The 17,745-nt window shown below is 49.0% G+C and overlaps 1 protein-coding gene across 3 annotated transcripts in view; it reads left to right on the top strand.

Annotated features, from left to right (window-relative positions):
- Positions 1–17,745, top strand: part of LOC119971979 (potassium/sodium hyperpolarization-activated cyclic nucleotide-gated channel 1-like) — a 334,310-nt gene that overhangs the window by 35,945 nt on the left and 280,620 nt on the right. For all 3 annotated transcript variants that reach the window (XM_038808394.1, XM_038808384.1, XM_038808402.1), the window contains exons 2-3: positions 948–1,140; positions 16,569–16,676. In XM_038808394.1, the coding sequence (XP_038664322.1) occupies positions 948–1,140; positions 16,569–16,676 (301 nt within the window). The remainder of the gene's footprint in view (positions 1–947; positions 1,141–16,568; positions 16,677–17,745) is intronic.

Here is a 17,745-nt window from a genome sequence, read left to right as displayed (position 1 = left end):
AAACCCACACAAACACGGGGAGAATGTGCAAACTCCACATGGACAGTGACCCAGAGCTGGGATCGAACTTGGGACCTCGGCGCCGTGAGACTGCAGTGCTACCACTGCGCCACCGTGCTGCACGATTTAAAGAACGTTGACTCTGTTTCAGTCCACAGATGCTGCCAGACCTGCTGAGTTTATATAGCATTTTCTGTTTTTATTTTAGGTGTTCAGCATTTTACTTTTTTATGCATGTGTTCTCCAATAATTTCATACTATCACATCTTTTGTTAACCCAATCTTGTTTAGTTACTCAAATGCAGTTTTTGTCCTGTCGGGGAATATATAGATCTTGTTATTGTGTTGTATCGTTTTTTGAATATCTCCCACTGTTCAGCTAGATTTTCATCCTCATATTCAGGGTTATTCAATTGAAAATCTTGGTCCGTGACTCGCACTTTTCTCTCTCAAATATAATACTGAATTAGGAATCTAGACCATGACTACAATTCTGCATCTGATTTGCACAATTACCACTCATCTTTTTTCAATGTCTGTTTTGTTTCACACAGTGATGGCCACTTTCCCTTCAGTGGTTTACAGTTGCTAGTGCAAGCTCCAACTACTTAATCAAGTTGGCATCTTGAGCTGAAGTGCCTGTTTAGCTTGCTTTTAGTTAAAGGCTTCATGTAGTGTACCATGGAGGATTGTTAGTGCCTGAACTGCTGCTTAAAATGCTACCCTAATTTCTTAAATATTAAGGTTTAAAGTACATTGGAAACCACAGAATCATAGTTATGGGAGTATGGCGGATTCTAGATGTAATTCATAAAGATATGTTGTAGATTCGTAAGGCTGGGACGGTGTAACCTTTTTCTCTGTGACTTGCTTTGATGGATTAATTTGGGTTTGAAGCTTTGAATCAAACTTTATTTTCAATACAGATTTTTATCTTTTTGTTGCAGGCATGATTGGCTAATCATGATGATGGTTCTGATGTTTGCGAATTTCATCATAATTCCACTTGGTGTTAGTTTCTTCACCGAACGAATTTATACAGGAGGCGTCTGGATCTCATACATTTTATTAACTGATAGTATAACTGTAGCTGATCTGGTGTTAAATTTCTATATTGGATACGTGGATGAAAAGGAGGAGGTATGAATTAATTTATTTTGACAAAATCCGTCGAAAAGTACAAAGATAGATAAATAGTTATAACAAGTAACATTTTTGTCTTTTGTTTTAATATTAATATTTTGAAACTTGAGTTATTGTCGCCTTTTTTGCCAGACATATCTTGCCAAATGATTAATACATCTGCAAATTATAATTTAAATTCAATCTTCAGATTACTTCTGCAGGATTTTAATTGGTAAACTCATGCAAGTGGAGATGTAGGGAGTTCCATATCATCATATGAATGGAATAATTAAAATTCACAGGATCATTTCAAGACACCGATATAGCATGTTCCTCAAAACAGGCCTGTGAATGAACCATTTGTACCATTATATTCTGGTTCAAGAAAGGACAGTGGGCAGCACGGTAGTATAGTGGTTAGCAGTCGCTTCACAGCTCCAGGATCCCAGGTTTGATTCTTGCCTTGAGTCACTGTCTGCGGAGTGTGCACATTCTCCCTGTGTCTGCGTGGATTTCCTCCAGGTGCTCTGGTTTCCTTTCACAGTCCAAAGATGTGCAGGTTAGGTGGATTGGCCATGCTAAAATTGCCCTTAATGTCCAAAAAGGTTAAGTGGGGTTACTGGGTTATGGGAATAGGGTGGAGGTGTACTGCTTGAGTTTAGTGCTCTTTCCAAGAGCCAGTGCAGATCCGATGGGCCGAATGGCCTCCTTCTGCACTGTAAATTCTATGATTCTATGAAATCTATGTATCGAGGTATAGGGCAGCACCGTAGCACAAGTAGATAGCACTGTGGCTTCACAGTGCCAGGGTCCCAGGTTTGATTCTCCGCTGGGTCACTGTCTGTGCGGAGTCTGCATGTTCTCCCCGTGGTCTGCGTGGGTTTCCTCCGGGGTGCTCCGGTTTCCTCCCACAGTCCATGGTGGATTGGCCATGATAAATTGCCCTTAGTGACCAAGAAAGTTAGGAGGGGTTATTGGGTTACGGGGATAGGGTGGGTGTGTGAGCTTACGTGGGTGCAAGCCTAGTGCAAGATGAGGAGGAATTGACCCTGCCCAGGGCATCAGCCCACAGGCCCTCATCCAGCTCCTCACCCAGCTCCTCTTCCCATTTGCCCTTCAGCTCCTCCATCGAGGCTTCCTCCGCCTCCTGCAGCTCCTAGTATATCTCCGAGATCTTTCCCTCTCCGATCCACACGCCCGAGATCACCCTGTCCTGTATCCTTCGGGCAGGCAGCAACGGGAATTCTCCTACTTGCTTCCTGACAAACGCCCGAACCTGCATGTACCTGAAGGCATTTCCCGGGGGTTAACCCAAATTTCTCCTCCAGCGCCCTCAAATTGGCAAAAGTCCCGTCAATGAATAAATCCCCCAGCCTTCTAATTCCCACCCGGTGCCAGCTTCGGAACCCACCATCTATCCTGACCGGAGCAAACCTATGGTTGTTTCGTATCGGGGACCAGACTGCGGCCCCCGTCGCACCCCTGTGCTGCCTCCATTGCCCCCAAATCCTCAGCGTCGCCATCACCACCGGGCTCATGGTATACCGCGTCGGCAGACGAGGCAACGGTGCCGTCACCAGTGTCCCCAGGCTAGTACCTACACAAGATGCCGCTTCCAGTCTTTTCCATGGGTCCCCCTCTCCCTCCATCATCCATTTCCGAATCATCGACACGTTTGCTGCCCAGTAGTAGCTACACAGACCCCACCCCCCCGCACGACTGTGCTCCAAGAACGGTCTCTTAACCCTCGGGGTCTTATTGGCCCACACAAATCCCATAATACTCTTGCTCACTCGCATGAAAAAGGCCTTAGGGATGAGGATGGGCAGGCACTGAAACACGAACAAGAACCTAGGGAGGATCGTCATCTTGACAGACTGCACCCTACCCTCTAGGGAGAGCGGTAGCATGTCCCACCTCCTAAAGTCCTCCTCCATCTGGTCCACCAACCGCACCAGATTGAGCTTATGCGAGATTTATGCAACTCTTGGCCACCTGAATACCCAAATACCGAAAACTCCTCTCCACCATCTTGAGCAGCAGCTCCTCCAACCTCTTTTCCTGACCCTGCGCATGCACCACAAAGAGCTCGCTCTTCCCAACATTAAGCTTATATCTCCAAACTCCCTAAGGGTCTGCATCACCTCCCCCATCCCCTCCACCGGATTTGTGATTATACAGAAGCAGGTCATCCGCATATAGTGAGACGCGGTGCTCCCCCCCGCCCAAACCCCTCCAGCTTCTGGATTCCCCCAGCGCCATGGCCAATGGCTCAATCGCCAAGGCAAACAGCAGGCGGGACAGGGCACCCCTGCCTCGTTCCATGGTATAGTCTAAAGTACTCTGACCTCAACCGGTTCGTCGATACACTCGCCACCGGGCCCTGGTATAACAATTTAACCCACCCTATGAACCCCTCCCCAAACCCAAACCTACCCAGCACCTCCCACAGGTACTCCCACTCCACCCAGTCAAAGGCCTTCTCCGTGTCCGTAGCCGCCACCACTTCTGCCTCCCCCCCTCTGAGGGCATCATAATCACATTCAGGAGCCTCTGCACATTTGCATTCAGCTGCCTACCCTTCACAAATCCCGTTTGATCCTCAAGTATCAGTCCTGGGACATAATCCTCAATCCTAGTTGCCAGGGCCTTCGCCAACAGCTTGGCATCCACATTGAGGAGTGAAATCGGCCTATACGAACCACACTGCAGTGGGTCTTTGTCCCGCTTGAGAATAAGCGAGATCAGAGCTCGCGACATCGTCGGGAGAAGAGTTCCTTTTTCTCTCGCCTCGTTAAAAGTTCTCAACAGCAACGGAGCCAACAGTTCTGAGAACTTCCTATAGAATTCAATCGGGAACCCATCCGGTCCCGGGGTCTTGCCCGCTTGCATGCTCCCCAACTCCTTAACCAGCTCCTCCATCCCAATCGGGGCCCCCAAACCCTCTACCTGCTCCTCCTCCACCCTTGGAAACCTCAATTGGTCCAGGAACCACCGCATCCCCTCCCTCCCCCTCTGGGGGCTCTGATTTGTAAAAGTTCCCATAGAAGTCTCTAAAGACCTCATTTATTTTGGCTGGACTCCGCACCGTATTCCCTCCCTTGTCCCTGATTCCCCCAATTTCCCAAGCCGCATCCTTCCGTCGCAGCTGATGCGCCAGCATCCGACTCGTCTTCTCCCCATATTCATACGCTGTTCCTTGTACCTTCTTCCACTGGGCCTCAGCTTTCCCCGTCGTCAACAAGTCAACCTCCGTTTGGAGGCTCCGGCGCTCCTTCAGCAGCCCCTCCTCGGGAGATTCCGCATATCCCCTATCCACCCTAAGTATCGCTCCTCCCAATCTATCCCTCTCCCTCCTCTCCCTTTTTTCTCTGTGAGCCCTGATGGAGATTAGCTCCCCTCTAACCACCTCCTCCAGCACCTCCAAGACCACACACACCGTGACCTCCCCGTTGTCATTGGCCTCCATATGCCTCTGTATGCACCCCCGGTTCCGCCCACAGACCTCCACATCCGCCAACAATCCCACGTCCATGCGCCACAACGGGCGCTGGCCCCTCTCTTCCCCTAACTCCAGCTCCACCCAGTGGGGGGGCGTGATCCGAAATTGCGATGGCCGAATACTTCGTCCCCTCTACTCTCGGGATCAGTGCCCTGCTCACCACAAAAAAGTCTATCCGTGAATAGGCCTTGTGCATGTGGGAAAGGAAGAAGAACTCCCTCGCCCTTGGCCTAGCAAACCTCCACGGATCCACTCCCCCCATCTGATCCATAAACCACCTCAGGACCTTGGCCGCAGCCGGCCTCTTACCCGACCTAGACCTAGACCGATCCATTGCCGGGTCCAGTACTGTGTTGAAATCCCCCCCCCCATAATCAAGCTCCCCACCTCCAAATCCGGGATCCGGCTTAGCATCCGCGTCATGAACCCTGCATCGTCCCAATTTGGGGCATATACATTCACCAGCACCACCCAGGCCCCCTGCAGCCAACCACTCACCAGCACATAACGGCCTCCTTTGTCCGCCACAATGCCCACTGCCTCGAAAGTCACCTGCTTGCTCACCAAAATTGCTACCCTCCTGTTCTTCGCGTCCAACCCGGAGTGAAAGACCTGCCCTACCCATCCCTTCCTCAGCCTGGTTTGACCCGCAACTTTCAGGTGTGTCTCCTGTAACATGGCTACGTCTGCCTTCAGTCCCATTAAGTGCGCAAATACCCGGGCCCTCGTGACCGGCCCATTTAGGCCTCTCACATTCCAAGTGATCAGCCGGATCGGGGGACTACCCCCACCCCGACTAGCCATCTCCTTTTCTGGGCCAGCCACGTGCACACGCCTCCCGCACTTTCCAGCCCCCCAGGCGGAGGCACCCCCGCCCTGACTCTCCCTCTTATCTCTAGCTCCCCCTCGGTCAGTTACAGCAGCAACCCAGTAGCCTCCTCCCCCCCTCCACTGACCAAGCAGTTACTTAACTCCCCCTGCTCCCCCCCATTGCACTCCTGTAAGTCAGCTGACTCCTGCTGACCCCGGCCGCTCCCGCCTCTGCCACCGATCCCCTTTGGATTCCCCTCCAAAGCCCAAGTACCCCCCTCCACTCCCCTGCAAACTCATGTGGACTCCAATCCAGTACCCCCCCACGTCCAGCCCCACCACCTCCCTTTCCGCGGGAAAAGAAAACCCGTGCTCCCAGTCCGGGCCGACCCCGCCCTCTATGGCGCAGCTCTATTCTCCTGCAACCTCGCCCCAATCCTCAGAGGCCCAGGGACGCCGGCCCCCTCTCCCCCACCAAACGCGGGAAACAACCCCTCCCAAACCAGCACACACACAGAAAGAAAACACAAATATTGCCCTCTCCCACTCCACAACATCCCCCAAAGCATGCTACAGATTACTAATTTGAGTCCAGCGTCTCATTTTTGATAAAGGTCCACGCCTCGTCCGGAGTATCAAAATAGTGGTGACGGTCCTGATATGTGACCCACAGTCACGTGGGCTGCAACAGCCCAAACTTCACCCCCTTTCCGTGGAGAACCGCCTTGGCCCGATTGAATCCTGCCCTCTTCTTGGCCAGCTCTGCACTCCAGTCCTGGTCGATGCGAATTTCAGCATTCTCCCACCTGCTGCTCCGCTCCTTTTTCGCCCATCTCAAGACGCACTCCCTGTCAGTGAAATGATGAAACCTCACCACCACAGCTTTCGGCGGCTCATTCGCCCTCGTTCTCCTCGCCAGGACTCTGTGCGCCCCATCCATTTCCAAGGGCCTCGGGAAGAATCCCGCGCCCATCAGCATCATAGCTACATACGCCCCAGCATCCGACCCCTCCACATCTTCAGGGAGACCCAGAATCCGCAAATTCTTCCTCCTCGACCTGTTCTCCAGATCCTCGAATTTCTCCTGCCACTTTTTATGGAGCACCTCGTGTGCCTCCACTTTCACCGCCAGGCCCAGGATCTCGTCCACGTTATCAGAGGCCTTCTGCACCTCTTTAATCGCTGTCCCCTGCATCCTCTGGGTCTCTACCAGCCTTTCGATCGACACCTTCATAGGGGCCAACATCTCTGCCTTCAATTCCGCAAAGCAGCTTCTTAGAAACTCTGACCCTGGTCTCCACCCGCTGCCATCTTGCTTTTTTGCGCCCGTTCTTCTCTCTTCTCTAATGCCCCTTTTTTGACCGCGCCGCTCCTGGTCCATTCCATACAGTTCTAGGGGAACCTCACTGTTGTCTTCCCACACCGGGAATCGTCGACCAAGTGCCACTGGGGCTCCTTACAAGGGCCCAAAGTCCGTTCATGGCGGGAGCTGCCGAACGTGCGACCTACCCAGGCATAGCCGCAACCGGAAGTCATGGATTTTATGCATAACTCCGCGATGGTGGAAATCCTATCTATGTAGCTCTCCACGGCTACTTCTGTTGGCACTTTATTTGTCTGGGCCATTAACCATATGCAGCCATTTGTCGAGTTGAAAGAGACTACTTTTTCGCATGAAATTGGAACCCAGGATATGTTCTGCTTTGTGGTGGAGGTTGTCTAAGATGGCTTGGTGATAGCATACCATGTCTCCCAATCTAAATTCTAATGGGTCCACCACCTTGCACCCTCCCTGTAAGTGCCCTGTAAAGCCACTTAACGTGACCTTCTTGCGGGTGCACCACGTGTTACCCAAATCACGGATGTATTAAGAGTAGTGCGGGATCCTCCTGTGTCCCACAGTAACTCGATGGGGTAGCCACCTACCTCGCCTTGTAACAGGCTTCTCCCGACACTATCCTACTTGCTGTTACATAGCCAAGTCGGTGAGGCCTGACCCGTCAGGCCCTTGGTTCTGTGTCTACCTGAGGTGCAGGCTGTTATGGATTGTCAGTTTCCTTCACAGGAGTTACTGTGTCCTGTCGGGCAGGTCCCTCCAGTGGTATGGGTTGGGAGAAGCTGGCCAGAGTTGATTGGAAGGGGAACCTAGTAGGAAAGACAGTGGAACAGCAATGGAAGGAGTTTTGGGGAGTTATTCAAGAGGCACAATAGAAATTCATCAACAGGAGGAGAAAACATGCTAAGGGGAGGACAAGGCAACCATGGCTGACAAGGGAAGTCAGGGGCAGCATAAACGCAAAAGGAAAAGCATACAATGTGGCGAGGATTAGAGGGAAGCCAGACGATTAGGAAGCCTTTAAAAGCAAGCAGAGGACAACTAAAAAAGCAACAAGGGGGGGAAAGATGAAATATGAGTGTAAGCTAGCTAGTAATACAGAAGAAGATTGGAAGGGTTTTTTTCGATATGCAAAAGATAAGAGAGGCAAGAATGGATTTTGGACCACCGAAAAATGAGGTTGGAGAAGTAGTAATGGATAATGGCAGAGGAACTGAATAGGTACTTTGAACAGTCTTCACAGTGGAAGACAGCAGTGGCAGACCAGAGCTTCAAGAGAGTCAGGGGACAGAGGTGAGTGTTGTGTCCATCATGCAGGCGGGATAGTCAGGGGGCAGAGGTGAGTGTAGTGACCATCATGAAGGCAAAGGTGCTGGGGAATCTGAGAGGTCTGACTGTGGATAAATCACCCAGACGGGATGGACTACACCCAGGATTCTGAAGGAGATAGCTGAGGAGATTGTGGAGTCATTGGTGTTATCTTTCAGGAATCACTGGAGTCAGGAAGGATCCCAGAGGACTTGAAAAAGGCTAACTTAGCAGCCCTGTTTAAGAAGGGAGGGAGACAGAAGGCAACAAATTATAGGCCGGATAGCCTGACTTCAGTCGTTAGTAAGATTTTGGAGTTTATTAATAAACGTGGAGACATAGAAATTAGGTGCAGGAGTAGGCCATTCGGGACTTTGAGCCTGCACCACCATTCAATATTATCATGGCTGATCATGCAAATTCAGTAGCCTACTATCGCTTTCTCTCCATACCCCTTGATCCCTTTAGCTGGAAAGGCCACGTCCAGCTCCCTCTTGAATATATCTAACGAACTGACCCCAATAGCTTTCTATGGTAGAGAATTTCAGAGGTTCACAACTCTCTGAGAGAAGTTCTTCCTCATATCAGTCCTGAATGGCTTACCCCTTATTCTTAGGCTGGGACCCCTAGTTCTAAATGTCCGCAACATCGGGAACATTCTTCCCGCACCTAGCCTGTCCAGCCCCATCAGGATTTTATGGCTGGAATTCTCCGAAATCCCAGCCAAGTGTTGACGCCGGCATCAAAACCGGCGCAAGTGACGCCGGCGTCAATGGACCTCCAGGCCCAGGCATTCACCCCTTCTTTGCTTTGGGGGCTAGTACAATGCCGGAGTGCTGTCCGCTCGAAAGCAGGCGCGCCTCGGCCAGTGCGGGTCCGCGCATGCGCATAGGTTGCTGTCTCCGCGCTGGCCCCCCAGGCAATATGGCAGAGCCCTACTGGGGCCCAGCGGGGAAGAACATAGCCCCCCCCCCCCAACGGAATCAGCCCGCCCGCCGATCCGTAGGCCCAGATCGCGGGTCTGGCCACCGTGGAGGCTCCCTTCTGGAGTAGGATTCCCCCGCCCCCCCCACCAGGACGGCCCCACAGCCAGAATTCCGAGGTGCCACCAGGTGGGACCATATGTAACCCACGCCAGCAGGACTTGGCGGAACTCGGCGGGCACTCGGCCCATCGAGCGCAGAGAATCGCCGGGGGGCCACTTGCAACAGCCCCCGACCGTGAGATCCCCTGTCATTCTTCTAAACTCCAGCGAGTACAAGTCTAGTCGATGCAGTCTTTCTTCAGATGTCAGTCGTGCCATCCTGGGAATTAATCTGGTGTACCTTCGCTGGACACCTTGAATGGCAAGAATGTTCTTCCTCGAACTAGGAGACCAAAGCTGCACACAATACTCAAGGTGTGGCCTCACCAAGGCCTTGTACGACTGCAGCAAGACATCCCTACTCCTATACTCAAATCCTCTCTCGATGAAGGCCAGCATGCCATTAGCTTTCCTCACTGCCTGCTGTCCCTGCATGCCAACCTTGAACTTCCGTTCCACCTTGACACCCAGTTCTCGTTGTACTTCCCCTTTTCCTAAACTGCCACCATTCAGATAATCTGCCTTCCTGTTTTTGCCACCAAAGCGGGCAACCTCACATTTACCCACATTATATTGCATTTGATAAGTATTTGCCCACTCAGCCAGCCTGCCCAAGTCACCCTGCAGTCTCTTTGCATTCGCCTCACAGCACACATTGCCGCCCAACTTAGCACTGTCTGTAAATTTGGAGATATTGCATGCAATTTCTTCGTCCAAATCATTAACGTATATCGTGAATAGCTGGGGTCCCTGCACTGAACCCTAGGGTACCCCCCTAGTCACTGCCTCCAACTCTGAAAAGGACCCGTTTATTCCCACTTCCTGTCTGCCAACCAGTTCTCTATCCACTTCAATAAGGATGAGATTGTGGAGTACTTGGAAGTGGATGGCAAAATAGGGCTGAGTCAGCATGGCTTTTTCAAGAGGAGGTCATGCCTGAAAAATCTATTCGAATTCTTTGAGGAAGCAACAAGGAAGTTAGACAAAGGAGAGCCAGTGATCTATTTGGATTTCCGGAAGGTCTTTGACGAGGTAAATACGGTAAGAGCCCATGGTGTTAGGGGAAAGGTACTGGTATGGATAGAGGACTGTCTGAAGGCAGAGAGTGGGGCTAAAGGGGTCTTTTTTAGGTTGGCAGCCAATGACTGGTGCTGTCCCGCAGGGGTCAGTGTTGGGACAGAATGATTCACGATATAGATAAGTAATCTGGAAGAAGGAACTGAGGACATTGTTGTTACGTTTTCAGATAATACAAAGATATGTAGAGGGACAGATGATGTTGAGGAAGCGGGGAGGCTGCAGAAGGAGAGTGCAGAATGGGAGGTTGCACAGGCCAGGTGAGTGGGCATAGAAGTGACAGATGGAATACAATGTGGAAAAGTGAGGTTATGTACTTTAGTAGGAAGAATAGAGGCATAGACTATTTTCTAAATGGGGAAAGACTTCAGGCATCTGAAGCACAAAGAGACTTGGGAGTCCTAGTCTAGGATTTAAAAAAACGTTAACATTCAGGTTCAGTTGACAAGCAGGCAAATGCAATGTTAGCATTCATATCGAGAGGGTTAGAGTACAAGAGCAGGGATGTATTGCTGAGGCTGTATAAGGCTCTGGTCAGACCCCATTTGGAATATTGTGAGCAGTTTTGGGCCCCGTATCTAAGGAAGGATGTGCTGGCCTTGGAGGGGGTTCCGAGGAAGTTCACAAGAATGATCCTAGGAATGAAGGGCTTGTCATATGATGAGCGGTTGGGAACTCTGGTTCTGGACTTGATGATCTCAAGCGGGGATCTCAATGAAACTTAAAGAATTTGAGAGGCCTAGATAGAGTGGACGTGGAGAAGATGTTTCCACTAGTGGGAGAGACTAGAGCCCGAGGGCACAGCCTCAGACTGAAGGGACGCTACTTTAAAACTGAGATGAGGAGGAATTTCTTCAGCCAGAGGGTGGTGAATTGGTGGAATTCATTGCCGCAGAAGACTGTGGAGACCAAGTCACTCGGTGTCTTTAAGACCGAGATAGATAGGTTCTTGATTAATAAGGGAATCAAGGGTTATAGGGAGAAGGCTCGAGAATGGGGATGAGAAGCATATCAGTCATCATCGAATGGCAGAGCAGACGCAATGGACCAAATGGCCTAATTCTAGTCTTATAGCCTTCTGGATCTTTGTTCTGGAAACTGCTGGTGTGTTTGTGGCTGTTGGCGGGTGCCCTACACTCTCTGACATAGTGGCCTCTCTGGCGGCAATTGTAACACTGGAGGTAAATACCTGGGGTCCCCTCGGGGCTGATCTCTGCTTCTGGGGTTAGGAGCAGCCTGTGGAGATGAGTATCTTCTGTAGTTACCTCCCCTTGCTTGTTCCGCCAAACCAGCCTGGGGTTTGAGTTGGTTTGGACTTGGTTCATTTTCCCCGCTCTCATGGGTTTGGGCTTATCTACCTCCTGTACGTGCTCCTCCCAGACGCTGGTCATTTTCCGGATTGCCCACGCCTCATTGTGCCTGTCGTTGCCTGGTTCAAAATTCTTGTATGCCTTGCCACTCCCTTTGGTGCCATGCGAGATTAGGTTTCGGATCCACATGGATCAGTTGTGCTCTTTCAACTGGGCTCGGTCAAACTGCCCACAAATTGCCTTAAATTGTGTCCACAGGGGACTGGTGCATGCCATCGGTGTTCCCTTCTGTTTTCTTTATACTTATCATAATAATCATAATCTTTATTATTGTCACAAGTAGGCTTACATTAACACTGCAATGAAGTTACTGTCAAAAGCCCCCAGTCGCCACATTCCGGCGCCTGTTCGGGTACACAGAGGAAGAATTCAGAATGTCCAATTCACCTAACGGTACGTCGTTTGGGACTTGTGGGAGGAAACTGGAGCATGTGGAGGAAACCCACGCAGACACGGGGAGGACGTGCAGACTCCGCACAGACATTGACCCAGCCGGGAATTGAACCTGGGACTCTAGTGCTGTGAAGCAACTGTGCTAACCACAGTGCTCCTGTGTGCCCATCAGGCCATCCACTAGGTCTCCTCTATCACATCCCATGGCAGTCAGAATTGCTGCCTTTATTTCTTCTATCGCATTTTGGGGATTGGGCAAGGCGAAGCATGTGGCTGGCCTTAAGCATATTAAGAACAGTTTCATCTACATCATCTAACTTGTGTAAAACACTCTATTGGTTTGTGTTTTCGAGGTTGGATTCCCTGTTGGTTCAATCACCTCAATTTTTTAAGCGATGTTGGTGAGTTGTGCTACGGTTTACAGAATTCCATACGTAACATTAACGTTCTGGCTGTATCGCCTGCTAGAGGTGAACGGGTTCATAGGGGCGGACAAAGTTTCTGGGATTGCCATCGGTTCCATTGTCTGGAACGGGGGCAGAAGTCCCGACCTATTATCAGGATCGGAATATTCGTGGGCTTTCTCCTCTATCTCTTCTCACTCTGGCCCTAGGTCACTAATTTGCCGATGTCGCGCAGACATTTTGAATGGTCAGTAGTGTGGGCTCTATTCTCATCCTCTGCCTGGTTACTGCATCCTGCTGGTTGCTACATTTCTCGTTCAGTTGCTCTACTATTTGTTGCGCTGCATTTCGATCCCAGATCGCGCATTGGTCTTTATGGTATCCCTTCTCGCATTGAGCCTGAAACCGGCTGATGTACAGCAGGTTGACTTGGTTCTGCTCTCATCACTCTCATTCGCCTTGCAGTTTCTCTGGGCGCAATTTAATGGAAAAAAGTGGGTGATGTTTTTGTTACGTTTAGCAGGGTGTTTCCAGGCAGTTGCACCGCCGAGAATAACTGCGCTATTAAACTGGGCTCTGTTTCTTTTTTGGGTCTCGGTGAGAAATGCCCCGCCATTCTTGCACTTGGACACATTTCCTGCACTAACCAGCTTGTGCTACAAGAGATCAGGGTGTCATTTTTACCGATCCTTTGACACCTTCCCATGGTCTCTGGACCCACAACACCCCAACTTACTAATTAGGGAGCGTTTGAGCCCCCCCGTACCTCTCCTCAAAAGGGCAGGGCACCATCGGCATGGGCAAGATGCCACCTGGGCACCTTGGCACTGCCAGCGTGGCACCCTGGGCATTGCCACGATGTACACTGCCAGGGTGGTACCGCCAGCCACCGAGAAAACCCTGCTAAATGCGCCCAAAACCGGACCTGGATTTTTAAAATTGCACCCAATGTCTCACATTATCTACTCTCCAGGGAATACGCTTTGTATAATTCAAAGTCGATTAGGTCTCTCTTTGTAAACACATGCATGGTTGGAATGAATGCTGATCTCACTTTAACGACATCCTAATTGTCCCTTTTTGCAGCCTCAGAGGGGGAAGCACGGTAGCACAGTGGTTAGCACGGTTGTTTCACAGCTCCAACGTCCCAGGTTCGATTCCAGGCTTGGGTCACTGTGTGGAATCTGCACGCTCTCCCAGTGTCTGCATAGGTTTCCTCCGGGTGTTCCGATTTCTTCCCACAGTCCGAAGATGTGCAGATTAGATTGATTGGCAATGCTAAATTGCCCTCAGTGTCCAAAAAAAGTTAGCTGGGGTTACAGAGATTGGATGGCGGTATGGGGATAGGATAGAAGTATGTGCTTAGGTATGTTGCTCTTTACAAGGGCCGGTGCAGACTCGATGGGCCAACTGGCCTCCTTCTGCACTGTATGGATACCTTAACCTAAATTATTTAATGATATTACTGTAACAGATATAATATATATATATATACATACCTGAACTCAGGCTTTTAAAAACATTACTGCAACAGATATAACATACAATATTTGTACCAATTTCTGTCATTCATCACACTAATTTAAGCATTGTAGTAATCCACGGGAGGCGGAGTTCCGTCACCACACCAATATTTATTTACAATAACGATATTACAGGAGCAGCTACAAACAGTGCTGCTAGCAGTCCAGTCAACTTAAGACTGGCTCACAAAGCCTACACAAGTGATTATATGGGCCCCCTCAATGAACTATCATTGAGGGAGCTCATACTCCAATTGGCCAACCAATAAAGCCAATTGGAGTTCATTACAAGCATCTTGCAGGTTGTGCCCACTGGACTCTCCCAATTTGGACAGTAGAACATAGGAACAGGAATTCGTCATGTAGCCCTTGAGCATTTTTGACCCTTCATTGAAATTATGTTTGATCTGTGAACACCAATATACTTGACCAGCTCTCAGATTTAAAATTTGCATTTAAAATTAACCCAGAGTAATTAACCCAAATTTCTGCCACTTTTTGCGCATAGATATGTTTGTTAACTTCACTCCCGAAAGGCCTGGACTCAATTTTTAGGCATTCCTCATAGTCCTGGATGTCCCAATCAGCCGTAGTAGCTTCTCTGCATCAGTAACATTTAGATCCTGAGACGTGTGATTAAATTACCTTAACCTTCTAAGTTCTACTGAATACAACCCTAATTTGTACTTCGAGGCCAGGTAAAATTCTAGTAAATCTATGCTGCTTCCCCTTCAAGGTCAATATCATAGATTATCATAGAATTTACAGTGCAGAAGGAGGCCATTCGGCCCATCGAGACTGCACCGGCTCTTGGAATGAGCACACTACCCGAGGTCAACACCTCTCCCTATCCCCATAACCCAGTAACCCCACCCAACACTAAGGGCAATTTTGGACACTAAGGGCAATTTATCATGGCCAATCCACCTAACCTGCACATCTTTGGACTGTGGGAGGAAACCGGAGCACCCGGAGGAAACCCACGCACACACGGGGAGGATGTGCAGACTCCGCACAGACAGTGACCCAAGCTGGAATCGAACCTTGGACCCTGGAGCTGTGAAGCATTTGTGCTATCCACAATGCTACCGTGCTGCCCCAATATATCCTATCTAAGATGTGATACCAGACTGAACACAGTACAGTATTCAGCCAAGGGTTTCAAACCCCTTGATTAATCTCCTCTAGACTAAAGCCTAATATTGCATTTATTTTTTCATTTTTTTTATTTGTACCTATCCATGACATGATCTATGTAACTAGGACCTCAAGGGCCTTTGGACCTCCACTGCTTCTAGCTTTTTATCATTTAGAAAATACTCTTCGCTATCCTTTTATGTCCAAAGTGGATGATCTCACACGTGCCTACGTTTGTACTCACTTCTTACAGTTTTGTTCATCCACTTAAGTTGTCAAGGCTGATTGGGAATCACTTCTCCATAGATGCAGGTACCTTATAAAACCACAAGACGTAGTAGCAGAAGTAGGCCATTCGGCTCCGCCATTCAATGAGATCTTAGCTCATCTAATAAAATAATCCTTAAATCCACTTTCCCACCTTATCTCCAGAATCCTTGATTCACTTACTGATTAAAATTCTGTTTATATCAGCCTTGAACATAATTAATGATCCAGCTTCTGCAGCTAACTTAAGGTAAGGAATTCCACAGATTCGCTACCCTCTAAGATAAGAAATTCCTCCTCTTTGGGTTGTTCTGCTTTGCCATCACAGCGAGGTGCAACAATCTGCTGGACATTCCCTTTGTATTCGTGGCTTGATCGAGACATCTATTTATTGGTGCTGAATGCAACTCTCCATGAATTGCTTTAGCTTAACCCTGCTGGTGTCCAAATCATTCCTCAGCATCAGAGATTGTAAACATCCTGGTGTTATTATGAGTTTGCATGCTTGATTATTGGATTACCGAGTCACCCATAGATGGTTTATTTTGTTTCCTTCAGGATTCAGATTTTGTCAGGGTTCCCTATTAGAGGCTAAAACAACAGCAATGAGTGAAAGCCCTACAATACATATAATGTGAAATTATCCTGTGAAAACTTTACCAGGTTGAAGTTTGTGAGGAATCTGTCAATTGCCTGATATAGAACATAGAACAGTACAGCACAGAACAGGCCCTTCGGCCCTCGATGTTGTGCCGAGCAATGATCACCCTACTCAAACCCACGTATCCACCCTATACCCGTAACCCGACAACCCCACCCCCCCTCCCTTAACCTTAACCTTACTTTTTAGGACACTACGGGCAATTTAGCATGGCCAATCCACCTAACCCGCACATCTTTGGACTGTGGGAGGAAACCGGAGCACCCGGAGGAAACCCACGCACACACGGGGAGGACATGCAGACTCCGCACAGACAGTGACCCAGCCGGGAATCGAACCTGGGACCCTGGAGCTGTGAAGCATTTATGCTAACCACCATGCTACCGTACCGTAATATACAAAAAAATTTGAAAATTAGTTTTATTTGATCATGGGATGTGGCCGTCGCTGGCTGGGCCAGCATTTATTGCCCATTCCTGAAGGCATTTAAGAGTCGACCACATTGCATGTACCGATATGTTGCAGTTCATGGTAACAAAAAGGTGCACAATTCTTTTTTCCCCATCAACAGATTATTATAATGGATCGAAAGAAAATCAAAAACCATTATCTGAAAACCTGGTTTGTTGTGGATCTGATTGGTATCATGCCTGTTGACTACGTTTTTCTATGTGCAAAAGTAAGTCTGATAATTATTGCTTTGTCCTATGAATTTAAGGTAATCTTTAGTAACTTGATATAATTTGCACTTTGGTCCTATAAGCTATTTCCTGATCTTGTTTTTGATGGACTTGGCCAGCAGCCAATCAGCCCTCTTTAAATCCAGGTCTTGACGGGCTCTCAATCTTTTTTAAAATTTAGTGTACCCAATTCATTTTTCTCCAATTAAGGGTCAATTTAGCGTGTTCAATCCACCTACCTTGCACATCTTTGGGTTGTGGGAGCGAAACCCACGCAAACACGGGGAGAATGTGCAAACTCCACACAGACAGTGACCCAGAGCCGGGATCGAACCTGGGACCTCGGCGCCATGAGGCAGCAGGGCTAACCCACTGTGCCACCGTGCTGCCCCACAGGCTCTCAATCTTGATTGGGGGCTGGTTTCAGAATGTTCTGGAAACATGCAGGCAAGTTCCATTTTGCAGAGCTAAGTTTCAGTTCTTTTTAGACCTGGAAGACAGCAAGGAGTAGGTCTGGGCGCTCTAGATTTAAATGCTTCCAATCATCCTGAGAAGGTAACTTCTGATTCAAAGTCTGCAAGCAGTAGAAGGCCTGTAAATGTTTAATGCTCTGTTAGAAAGGTTGAGAAAAGTCCTGTCTGATATCTCTGCTGAGAATCCTAAAAAGCCCTGAAGACCAGGCCCTTCTCTCTCTCTTCATACCGCAGTTAGAAGCCCTGCACAAAGGCCAGACAAGCAATTGAAAGGCAGAGTGGACGGTGAACCTGCTGTAAACTCTCCGGTAGAGAATTATAATATCTCTTGAGACTGAGAGTAAATCTGGTGGACGCCTGTACAAGTGAAGGTGACAAGTATTCCTGAGCCCAAGAGGTCTAATTGAAGGCAGACACTAAAAGATCTAGACCAACCAATGGTTTTAAACCCCTTTCAATCTGAGAAGACTGTCGCCTACCAAAACCGCAACCTCAGCAGTGAAAATACACATCGCTCATTCCCAATTTAATCCCTTTTATTTTGATCCTTCCCCACCCCCACCCTTTGCCTGTCTTATGTGGGTCTGGGTGAAGG

This window comes from Scyliorhinus canicula, chromosome 1, assembly GCF_902713615.1.
Source record: "Scyliorhinus canicula chromosome 1, sScyCan1.1, whole genome shotgun sequence".
NCBI classification, from domain to species: domain Eukaryota; kingdom Metazoa; phylum Chordata; class Chondrichthyes; order Carcharhiniformes; family Scyliorhinidae; genus Scyliorhinus; species Scyliorhinus canicula.
The sequence above is the reverse complement of the archived record's forward strand: the minus strand, read 5'-3'. Positions and strand labels throughout refer to the sequence as shown.